Source organism: Nicotiana attenuata, chromosome 10, assembly GCF_001879085.1.
Source record: "Nicotiana attenuata strain UT chromosome 10, NIATTr2, whole genome shotgun sequence".
Taxonomy (NCBI): domain Eukaryota; kingdom Viridiplantae; phylum Streptophyta; class Magnoliopsida; order Solanales; family Solanaceae; genus Nicotiana; species Nicotiana attenuata.
Window position 1 is genome coordinate 16,041,644 of NC_031998.1, and position 12,524 is coordinate 16,054,167.

The 12,524-nt window shown below is 41.2% G+C and overlaps 1 protein-coding gene across 1 annotated transcript in view; it reads left to right on the forward strand.

Moving 5' to 3' along the window:
* Positions 1-7,980, forward strand: part of LOC109233607 — a 20,954-nt gene extending 12,974 nt beyond the window's left edge. Inside the window, exons 2-4 of the mRNA XM_019399489.1 lie at positions 2,270-2,374; positions 4,686-4,971; positions 7,698-7,980. Of these exons, the coding sequence (XP_019255034.1) occupies positions 2,270-2,374; positions 4,686-4,971; positions 7,698-7,980 (674 nt within the window). The remainder of the gene's footprint in view (positions 1-2,269; positions 2,375-4,685; positions 4,972-7,697) is intronic.

Here is a 12,524-nt window from a genome sequence, read left to right on the forward strand (position 1 = left end):
CTAGGTTACCTAGGTCTCATGAGTCATGAGCAGGTTTATTAGAGTCTCGCGGGTCGGTACGGAGAGGTCTGTATTTATCCTCGAGAGGCTACAGAACCTTTAGGAAAACTTCACATTCTTGAATTCTTATCGTGCATCCTTGATTCAGCTTGAAAAGAAACTCTTGAAATTCCTTCCATGCGTTCGTATGCGCGCATGAGCGCTCAGTATCAGATATGCCTTGATGGCTTGCGATTCCCCGATTGAGGGGCGAGATGTAATCTCTGTGAGTTTATGTTGGGCCAGTCTGGAGGACTTGAGGTCGAAAATTTCCCTATGGCTTGAGCACCGAGGTGCTGATTGTGTGAAAAGTGTTTTGAACTTATACGTTCGGTATTGTCCCTATTAGTGGAAGTGGCGGCTGGATAGCCACGTGATGAGTATGTTAGTACTGCAAGATGTATCTATGTAACTTGGAAGTGACGAGGATGGTCTGCTGGATGATAGATGAACTATTAGGTGTTTGATTTCCATCGTGACTGGATGTGTGGCCCCGAGTTATGGGCGCGTGAAGAATCTTTTCATGTCTTCCAGTTGGAGTGAAGTAAATTTCATGTTGCAGTATGAGTTCAGACTCAGGAAGACTAAGTGACTACAGTCAGTTTATGACGGTGGAATGTATACAGAAATGTTATATTGAGGCGAAGCAGGTGGGCTACCTCCTGCGGAGTGTTCTAAAGTGGTGTGATCCCTATGTGTATGTTAGAAGATCTCATGTGTAATCGAAAAACTACGTTTTGAGATTTGAAATTTCGGGTCGCTTAAGAGAGTGGGCTTCACTGTTACGGGGATGAATGCGAGATTTGCAGAAGATTTTCAGTACTAGATGATTTGTGTTTTCACAAGCTTACGAAGGATTTGAGTCTAATCTCACTATGGTATTGTGGCATCAATAGAGTATAAGTGTTATGAGTTGTTGAAGGTATTCTGATCTATGGCTTCGAGCCAAGTGGGGGAGATTGCTATTGATTAGTTGATTGCTCGGTTATGTGCTATGTTGGTTCCGATTTGAGGCGTGTGGGAATCAGTTCTGGTTGCGGAGATTGAGCCCGAGGATGGCTCGAGTAAAAGGAAAATTTTGACTAAGGATAGGTTGTGTGCTGCAGTGTCAAAGTGCCAATGAGGCGCTGGTTGTTCGGTTCTGTTGATCGGGTTAAGTGCAGTGTGAATAGAGTGAATGACTCTAAAAAATGATTCTAATGTGTTCAAGATGCTTCATGTAGCATTTGGATATCTCAAGGTCGTATGTGTGGTTAGAAGCCGAGTTATCAATGGAAGAGTTCAAGACTTATGGTATTTCTCTGTTAATTATGGGATTCTATGTATTAGTATCAGGAAGATAAAGGTAACGGACCTAGATTCGCAGGAAGTTCTTAAGAGTAAAGCATTCTGGAATGTGGTGTTTCTGGGAATATTTGAGAGAGTATTTAGCGGCTTGTGGGTCTTAGACGCTGTGGTCTTATGCTTGGGTCTCGTGTGGTGAGCCTGGGTTGAGGAATTGTAGTGCTACAGCAAGATGAGATATCAAGTTGAAAATGAATCAGAAGGAAATTTAGATAGATGAAGTAGCTTAATAGTAGACCGAATCGGTATGGAAAGGATATGATTAATTCTTTGTATGTGTTCGAGGTAATGAGTTCTTACAGGTATTCTGCAGCACTGCTCTTGGGTTTTGATGGCGTTCTTAGCTTGGTCTAGTTAGAAAGATTCAGTCTTGGCAGTTTAATTTGTCCAAACGAAATTGGGAGAGTTCTTGTTGATTTCGACCGTGGTTGGAGAGGTGCATTTTCTACGAATGTCAGAGGCATGGGATGTGTAATGATTTTTCTTCTAAATGGGATCAATGGATGTTCTTGGCTAGATGAGTTACAGTTCAGTTCTGAAAGGATGTTCATAAAACTCTTAGGCAACGGGTAGCCTCAGATAATCAAGGAAATGGTACTGCTAATTGGAAGTGATTTGACGGGAGTATATGTTTCAGAAAAAGGGTAATGTGATTAAACTGATGATACTTCGATAGTATTACGACACTTTCTTGTTGGGTCGACTGGTGATATTCGGGTTGCTTGGTGGCACAGGGAAATTTTAGACTATCTATCGTGGGATGATTGGGTATTAAAGGTGTGGCATGTGTTTGGACGGCAAAATTGGGATCGAATATGATGATTCATGTGCTGGGTGTATGTGGAGACGGAAGTTTTCATATTCAGGCTATGATGTGGTATGTTAGATTCAGATGTGATGTTGGGGTTTAGACCTGTTGTCTCAGCGTCGGGATTATTCTGGACTATTACGCTATGGACTACGCCGGAAATGCCACAGGATGAGTGGCGAGGTGCGTTGGATTATGTTCTAGTAGAGTGGGTATAGTCCAAAGACCCAACGGATGGCTGGGAAGGACAGTTTTTCTTAATTTGGGCCTTCGTGATGGATGTCAGTGCAAAAGTTTTTACCATGGATTCAATTCCAGTGTGGAAGGACCTTCTGATGTGTTTCATGTCGTCGGGCGAGGTTATGGATTTCGATATTAATTTGGTGCCTGGCACCGTATCGTACGGCTCCGGCAGGAGTTATTGTAGTGGAAGGAGCAGCTTCAGGCTTCCTTGATAATGAGTTCGTTGGCAGGCCAATGTGGATGCGTGTTCTAGCTTGAGTCGACTTGGTTGGCCCCGAATTGTATTGTTAAGGGACAGGTTGATCTGACCGTTGTTGAGCTTACTAGTGATCTGGGAGATCTATGAGTTTTCTTTCTGTGTTGCGAGACATTATGATTGGTTGGTTATGGGCACATATGGTGCGATTCTATTGGGGTTCATAGTAGAAGTCGAGCGGGGAGAATAATTGGGTGTTGCTCGGCGAATGGCTTATCGGTTATGTCCTATCGAGCTTGCGTGGTATATGTTACTTGTTTCGCCGAGGGTGAAATGATTTGCTTTGGTTCCAAACATCAAATTGTGCATGGTTGTCAATTTCGAGTATAGTGACTTGAGGTGTCTCACGTGGAGCCATGTTTGGTTAGGATCGCGCATTGCAGCGAAGCTATGTGGAGATATGACCTTGTGGGTTAGATTCGTGTGTTCCATTTCTATGATGCGAGGCGGGTTCTCAGCCATGTGTTGTGATGATACTGGTGAGTTTGAGGTACAACTCTTTCGTTTGAGTCAGTTTCATGATGTGAGTATGTTCGGATTGTTGCTTATTGGTGCGCGGACTGTGCAAGTTGTGGCTTTAGCCTGTCTTGGTGTATCATGTCACCAGAGTAATTGTGTTGATTAGACGAGGTCGTTGGGGTCTGTAATGAATACAAACGGATTCGATTTCAGCATGTTTGATGGATAAATATCGAGGTTTGGTTCAGAAATTTGCCATGGTCCTTGCCAAGGAGAAGTAACCTTATGGATGACTGAATTGAGGAATGGTTACGGTTTATTGCGTGTTTCATTTATCATTGGCAGTATATGGAAGTGTTGGAATGAGACTTTAGTTGATAAGACGTTTTCTACCGGTATTCGGGTGTTGTGTGCAGCTGCTGTGAATGGAAGTTATCACTACATGTGTTTGAGTTACGTGGTATATCAGATAATTGCACTTGAGGTTGCAAGCAGGGGTTATTACAGCTGGTTCGGGCCTATTCGGAGTATAGGTGTGAGGTTTTAATCGTATTGATGGTTTTAGAAGTGAAAATGTTGTTCTATGATTTATGGGCTAGACTGGATTGTGTAATTCCAGTTATAATGTGTTATCAGACCTATATGAGATAGGGTGACATGGGATCACCCCCGGGTATATGCATGGTAAAGTTTTTCAGCTACTGGTTGGCTTCTAGAACAACTCTGGGTACGTTCGAGGACGAACGTGTGTTTAAGTGGGGGAGGATGTAACGACCCGACCGGTCATTTTGAGCTTTTGCGCTTTGATCGCCAGTTCTCAGGCGTGACTTGCCCCGTGTAATGTGTTATGACAAAGGTAGATCATTGGATTTGGTTTTCAGGAAAATTTGGAATGAATTTGAAAGAACAATCTCAGTTGAAAGCCTTGAATTTGGAAGGTTTAACCAAGAGTTAACTTATTTGTATACGAGTTCGGACCGGAATTTTTATGATTTGGTTAGCTTTTTTTGGTGATTTATGACTTAGGAGCGTGATCGGAATTGGTTTTGGAGGTCCAGTGTAGAATTAGGCTTGAATTGGCGAAGTTAGTATTTTGGCGATTTCCGGTTGATAGATGGGATTTTGACCCGAGGGTCGGAATGGGATTCTGAGAGTTGCTGTAGCTTCGTTATGTCATTTGTGATGTGTGTGCAAAATTTTAGGTTATTCGGACGTCGTTTGGTCGGGTTTCTGATCGAAAGTGTATTTTGGGAGTTTTTGGAAAACTTAGGCTTGAATTCGATGAGTTTTGAGTACTGCGATATTGTTTGAGGTGTTTTGATGATTGGAACATGTTTGAATGATGTTATGGATTATGTTTGTATGTTTGGTTGAGGTCCCGAGGCCCTCGGGTGAGTTTCAGGTGGTCAATCGGGCCATTTTTGGAGTTTTGGAAGTGCAGAAATTAGTTCCAGCAGTTTTGCAGAACTTTTTGGTCTTGCATTCGCGATAGAGGAGCCCCCGCGTACTCGCGAAGAGTCTGTTTGATGTGAGTAGAGAGGTTTATCCTTCGCGTTCGCGAGGCATGTCGCGTTCGCGAAGGGTTCAATACTGTTCAACGCGTTGCTGATGGTTTATATTTGCGTTCGCATAAGAGGGAATTGGTCAGGTGGATTGGTAGTGAATTATTTGCTTCGCGTTTTGCAGAAAGTGGTGGCGCATTCGCGGGTGTTTGCCTGGGTAAGCTACGTAGTTTTGCGAGCTGGTTTGATGGCGTTCGCGGTAGGAGAATTTTGAGTTCAATGAGAATTTTTGTGCTTCGCGAACGCGAGGCTTTGACCGCGTTCGCGAGAAGGATTTTTAAGGTGCTAGGGCAAAATGTTTTATAAAGCGCTATTTCCGCGATTTTGAGCGGTTTCAAGAACCTCCCATGTTGAGCGATTTTGAGTGCTGGGAGAGCTAATTGAAGTTAAAAGAGATTCAAGGGACCATCACCTTGAGTAATATTTTTGAACTCAAATACTCGTGTCTTTATGAAAATCTAACACTAGAAATTTATGGAAATTAAGCCAAAAATTGAAGAACTAGGGCCTTGGAAATTGGAGAATTTTTGATTTGGATTTAGATAGGCGCCAGTTGGGCTCGGATTAGGAGTTCTTGATATGTATGAATCGTGGAAAGATAGGGATCTATTGATCTGTGAAAATTTCTGAGTTGTCGGAGGAAGTGGGCCCGGGGCTTCGGTTTTTGGTTAATTTTCGGGATTTGTGCCGTTATTGTTTGTTATCGCTTGGCTTCGTTTCCCTTAGTATAGTTGTGGATGTATTCGCTTTGTCTTTGGTAATTCCACGCGCGTGAGGCGATTTGAGGGGAAAAAGGCATCGAAGCTAGAGCATTTTGCCGCGTTCGAGGTTAAGTTAATGATTGTAAATGTATATCCTGAGGGTTTAAAACCCAGATTTGCACATCACTAGTGCTCATTTGAGGTGACCTGCAAGCCGGAAGCGAGCGGGTAGACCGACCGTTGGGGATTGTACTTGGTCGTTCGATTGACTGATTTTACCCGTGTAATTGACTCAGACTTATTTTTATCATCAAAGACTTGGGGCGATTGCTTATATTTTGGGGCTTCGTGCCAGCTTTTTTGAAACCCCTTCGGGGGAGGTCGTTCTATTTCCTTACTGTTTTTGACTTATATACTTGAACTCAGTCATGTAATTTTTTTTTCACTGTTTTTCAAAACTACAAGCCAAGTTTATCTTGCGTTAACCTTGAAATGTATTTTAATAAACAATTTGGGATTGAGCAATCATGCTTTATTTGTTGCCCGAGTGGTTTATGTGATTTTGTTGACTGAGTTCAGGGCCGAGGGCCGTGTATGTGAGGTACTTTTTGGTCGGGCTGCAGCGCCGCAACATACTACTATATATATATATATACGGATCGGGTTGCACGCCGCAGCAGTGTTATACGGATACTGGTATGAGGCCAAGGGCCTAGATTTGATGCCACGAGATGGCTTGATATTGCGCTTGGGCCGTAAGGGGCCCCTCCCGGAGTCTGCACACCCCCAGTGAGCGCCGTCGACGATAAACGGAGCGGGATGCACGCCGTAGCGGTATGTGGATCGGGCTGCACGCCGCAGCGGTACTAGTACTGCTCTCTGTGTTTACTTTATTTTATTTGCTTGCCTTACATGTTGTCGTGCTACTTCATGAGATATCTACCAGAATGCCTGACATTATCTGTTAATTGAGTGTGGTGCCCGAGGGGCGGACTTCTGTGCTTATCTGTACTATTTGAATTGCATTCGTTTGCATACTATTGAAAAAGTCATTTCCAAAAGAGGTTTTAAACTGAGGTAAGATATTTCTAAAGATCTCACAACTTCACTGTTTTTCTCAAAAGGTTTTACACTACTTCTATATAGCATGATGATATGACATACGTGATTTCTTACCGCTCAGTTGTTATTTACCTTTATTACCCACTGAGTTGGAGTACTCACTTTACTCCCTGCACCCCGTGTGCAGATGCAGGTATTTAATCACCCGGTAGCGGGTTTGGCTGATCAGAGTCAGAGATATAGGAGTTTATCGAGGTGACTGCCGGCGTTCGCAGGATCGTTCTTCTCCCTTTGTGCATTATTCTTGATTAGTGTATTTTAGACCTTGAGGTTGTACTTACATTCTAATAGATGCTCGTGACTTGTGACACCCCGATTAGGGCTGTGCGGGGTTGTAATTCCGCTAATTAATATTATTAAGTCATATTTTAGATGTTTATTCATGTTTAAATTATTTTTGAAAAGACGAGTTGGGTAAGTTGGCTGGCCTCATCTTCACGAGATGCGCCATCACGACCAGTGCGGGGTTTGGGTCTTGAAACAAAGTCAAGGATCGTGATGCACACCCCTGTGGCCAAAAAACAGCAACTAAAACTGGTCTAAAACACCCAGAAACTCAACCGAACCACTCGTGACCCAATCCGAACATACCAATAAATCCCAAAACACAACATGGACCTATTTGAGGCCTCAAATTACACATAATAACATCAAAATCGAATCGTCGCTCAAGATCAATTTCTTAAGGTCATAAACTTCAAACTTCGAACCAAGCGTCTGATTCAAGCCTAATCAATCCCGAATGAACCCAAATTTTGCATACAAGCTCCAAAGATATAACAAACCTATTCCAACTCCCGAAACAACAATTTGAACCCGATATCATCAAAGTCAACTCTCGATCAAACTTATGAACATTCCAAAATCACCATCAGGACCTAACGGAACCATCAAAACTCCGATCTGAGGTCAAAGTCCAACTTGGTCAATTCTTCCAACTAAAAGCTTCAAACATGAAATTCATTCTTTTAAACTAATTTTGAATTAAAAAACCAAAACCGAAGATACACACAAGTCATAATACATCATACATAGCTACTAATCCCAACCACTGAGCAAAGTACTCAAATTGACCGGACGGGTCGTTACAAGTGTCTTTTTCTGAGTACCAGCTTAGGGTTCATACCAGGCTGTTCTACTACAGATGTTATCCACCTTAGCAGGAGGTTGGTGGAAAAGTACATGGATAGGAAAAAGGGCATGGTGCTTATTGACCTAGAGAAGGGGTACGGCAAGGTCCTTAGAGACGTTCTTTGGAAATGCCTGAAGGTGAAAGGGGTGCCAGTAGCGTATATTAGAGCGATAAAGGATATGTATGATGGAGCTATGACTCATGTAAGGACTGCATTAGGTGACTCCGAGATTTTTTTGGTGGTTATGGGGTTACACTGCACTCAGCCTGTTCTTACTTGCCTTGGCGATGGACGCCTTAACACACCATATTAAAGGGGAGGTGCCATAGTGATTGTTGTTCACTAATGATATAGTTTTGATTGATGAGATGCGAGGTGGAGTTAATGAGAGACTGGAGGTATGGAGGCAGGCCCTGGGATGCGGACGTGGAAGTGAGGCTCGACTCATAAGTCATCCCCAAGGGAGAAAGTTTCAAGTACCTATGGTCAATTATCCAGGGAGATGGGGAGATCGATGAGGATGTCATGCACCGTACTAGGGTGGGGGTGGAGGATATGGCGATTAGCATCTAGAGTCCTGTGTGACAAGAATATGCCACCAAAACTTCAACATAAGTTCAACAGAGCAGTGATTAGACCGGCCATGTTGTATGGGACTGAGTGTTGGCTAGTCAAGAATTCATATATCTAGAAGATAAAGTAGCCGAAATGAGGATGGAGAGATAGATGTGCGGGTATACTTGATTGGATAATATTAGGAATAAAGATATTCGGAAGAGGGCGGGCGTTGCTCCCCTGGACGACAAGATACGAAAATCAAGGCTTAGATGGTTCGTGCACGTGCGGAGGAGAAGCCTAGATGCCCCCATTAGGAGGTATGAGCGGTTGTATTTGGCAGGTAAGAGAAGATGTAAAGGGCACCCGAATAAATATTGGGGAGAGGTGATTAGGCAAGACATGACACGACTTCAGATTTTTGTGGACATGGCTCTTGATAGGAACATGTGGAGGTCGAGCATTAAGGTTGTAGGCTAGGGGGTAGTCGACTGTTTTTCCTTTTTGTACCGGATAGTATGATAGAGTTTTTTCTAGGACTGCTAGCAGTTTATGTTGTGTTCACATCATTTTTTGTTCTTGCATTGTATTGTGTTATTGCCCTTCCACTTTTTGCCGTCTTTTACGATGCTGATATTAATTTTCTGGTTTTTTTATTGTTACAACTATTCTTTTGGTCTTTTATGATATTATTGTCCATTCTGTTGAGCCGAGGGTCGCCCGGAAATAGCCTCTCTACCCTTCCTGGGTAGGGGTAAGGTCTGCGTATACTCTACCATCCCCAAACCCCACTAGTGGGATTTTACTGGGTTGTGTGTTGTTGTATGCTCAGGTTTGATTATAGATCAGTTCTTTAATTTATCGTTTCGTATTTATTGCTTATTTTAAAGAGGTTGACTATTTTGGATGTTGAAGTTTGATATCATGGCACCACATTTGAAGTTAAATTATTTCCTGCATTATTTATTATTCGAATTTATATTATCACATGGTGAGGATGAGATTTAAAGCACGAAGGGTAATATCGTGCCATTTCTTTCATATTATTACATGATGACAAGGAGAGTACAAAACACGAAGGGTGATGTCGTACTATTATATTCATGACATTGCATGGTGAGGACGAGAGTAAAAGCATGAAGGGTGATGCCGTGCCATTTCATTCATATTATTACATGAAGAGGACGCGAGCAAAAGCATGAAGGGTGATGCCGTATTATTATATTCATGATATTGAATGGTGAGGATGAGAGTAAAAGCACGAAGGGTGATGCTGTGCCATTTTCTTATCATTATTTAATTGATTTTTGGTTTTGGTGATTTACTTGGTTTATTTGCGTCTTCATACTTGCTGTAATTATTATATCTTCCCCTATTCGTATGTCCCCTCCCAATTAGTATTTTTTCATTCTTCTCGTTATTATGCTGCTTTATATATGTGTGTACATGTTTATTTACGTAGGTGTCTTGTCAAAGCCTCATCACTACCTCGCGGGGTTAGGATAGACACTTATGGAGTACCTTTGGTCGGTTGTAGTCATACTACACTTTTGCACTTGTGCAGATACTGGTATTGGTCCCAGCGGTGCTTGAGGTGCATCGGCTCGAATCACTTTCATACGGAGATTCGAGGTAGATATGTTGGCATTTGCAGAACATAAAGTCTCCTTCCATTTCCTACTTTTACGTTTTGTCTCTTTCGAAAAGTTGTATTTATTTCAGACTATGTTTGTAAACTTCTGCTTGCTCGTGTATTCGTGACTCCGGATTTATAAGAGTACTTATTATCGAGTGGATTATATTAGCACTGTGTTAGATTTGGCATTTATTTCTCGTTGTATATCATTATCTTGTTTTTAACTGTTAAAATTGGTTGGTTAATTATTTCACATCGGCTTGCCTAGCAAGTGGATGTTAGGCGCCATCACGACCCTGAGGTTGGGATTTCGGGTCGTGATTGGAGGGAATTTTCAAGGGTTGGATCAAGGTAAGTATTTTTTACTCGGATTTCTTATTAGTCATGATTCCATTATTTTTTTTATTATTTAATTAATGTTTTGAGTTGGAGAAATTAGGGAATTTTGTGAAAATTTCCTAAACCATAAATTGAGGATTTGAATGTTGATTTCAGGTCGGAATTGGATAATATTAGTATGGTTGCACTCATATCGGAATGGTGTTCGAATTTTATAAGTTTGGTCGGGTTCCGAGGTGTGTGCCCGGGTTGAATTTTGGAGTTCTCTAAATATTGCAACCTTATTATCCAGAATCATTTCCTATGGTTTGTATTTATGGTATTAAGTTATTTTGGCTAGATAGTCGTCCGGAGTTTGATTTTTGCGGAAAAGGCTTACTAGCATGTTTATTTAGTTTGTTTGAGGTATGTTTCTTGCCTAACTTTGTGTGGGGAAACTACCCCTTTGGACTTGGATTGATTTGTGTTATTTGGATTATGTGAAAGATGTGTATACGAGGTGACGAGTGTGTGCACAGGCTTATATATGGTAGTTTGACCGGTTTAGACTCTTAGACTCTTTCATGCATCCAATTAAAAATTAAAATATCATGTTAGATCTTTCACTGTTAAATTGCTCTTACATGTTTTTCTTGATGTTGTTATCACACGCTCTATCCTTTATTTTGAAATATGCTCTTATATGCCTTAATTGCCTTTGTTATCTCTCTTATTGTTATGTTACCTCCTTTATTGCCGGGTAATTCTTGTTTGAAGTTGTGGATTATTGAGATATCTTTCATTTTTGAGTAATTCTCACTCATTTTTTTATTATTGATATTCTTGTTCGTATTGTGGTTGAGCCTTGGGCTATATATTAAGGTAATTTCGGTATTGTTGATTTTACCAAGTTGTGGCATATGGGCAGTTGTGGTGCCTGTTGTTATTGAGTTTTGATATTGATGCTGATAGGTTACAAGTGCTTTGGTCAAAAGTACTTTGCTTTATGTTTTGATGATCTAACAAACTTACTATCCAGAACCAGATAAGAAACCTGTTACACATTTACAGGATCTTAAGATCACTAGGTTCGAGTTTGGGATCCAGCTTGCGTTATGCTTCAACTCGACAGAGTGGAAGGAACAGCTGAGGGAATAGGTCCCTACCAGTTCCCGAGGAGACTGTGCAATGTCAACTCTCCAGTTCGAAAGTTGCTGCCAGCACACGCTACAGTGCAGGAACAGTGCTGCAATCAACTTTCCAGGGAAGATTTTTTACTTACCTTGCTTACATCATTGTAAGTGATGTCACACAAGTATATATACAATCAAGGAAGGTAAAACATATTGACTTGAACATTTTAGAAGCTTACTCACATGATTATCCAGCAAGCAAGTTTCAAGTGCTTCAAGAACAAAGAACAAAATAACTACGGACCAGTTCCCACGTCGAGTTATTGTATGTCCTTAGTTGAGTTGTAACTTTGTAATAGTTCTTCAATTGTAATTCCTAGCTTGCTTGTTTAGAAGCATTCTGTAGGAAACTCTTTGTAAACCTTAAACCTGTGTGTTTGAGTTTTAGCTAGAGTTATTCATGTCTTAAAGTCTTTGTAATAGAGTTATTACAAAGTGGCTTGTAATAGAGTATTACAAGTTAGTGAGGGATTAAGAGGTTAATTCCTAGGTTGCATAGGTTGTAATCTAAAAGTTGCACAATAGTGAAGTTGAAATCCTACAAGGGTAGATCGTGGTTTTTAATCCCGTTAAGCTGGGAATTTTTGGGAATTTTCCACGTAAAATTCCTCTTGTCATTTGTTTACTGATTTTTTATGTGTTCTAGTGAACCTGATGGAGAACGTGGTTCTCTATAGAGTTTGGTGGAGCCTTATATTCTATCAATTGGTATAAGAGCAGGTTCTTTCTATCAGGTTAATACCTAGAAAGGATCCTCATGGCTGCTCCTCCAAACTTAGAAGAAGGCTAGTTTACTTACAGACCATCTAGGTTCAATGAACAGTACTATGGATGGTGGAAAACAAGAATGCATGACTTCATTATGGCTGAAGATTCTGAGCTATGGGATGTTATATGTCTTGGACCCTTTCCCCCTACCAAAAACCTTGGCAACTCACTAATAGCCATTCCCAAGATAAGGAAATAATTCAATGATGCAGATAGAAAGGCCATAGAGAAGAACTTTCTTGCAATGAAAATTCTGGTGTGTGGTATTGGTCTTGATAAATACAATAGGATATTAGCATATCAGTCAGCCAAAGAAATTTAGGAAGCCCTTCAGACAACTCACAAAGGAACAACACATGTCAAGCAATTCAAAATTGATATGCTCAC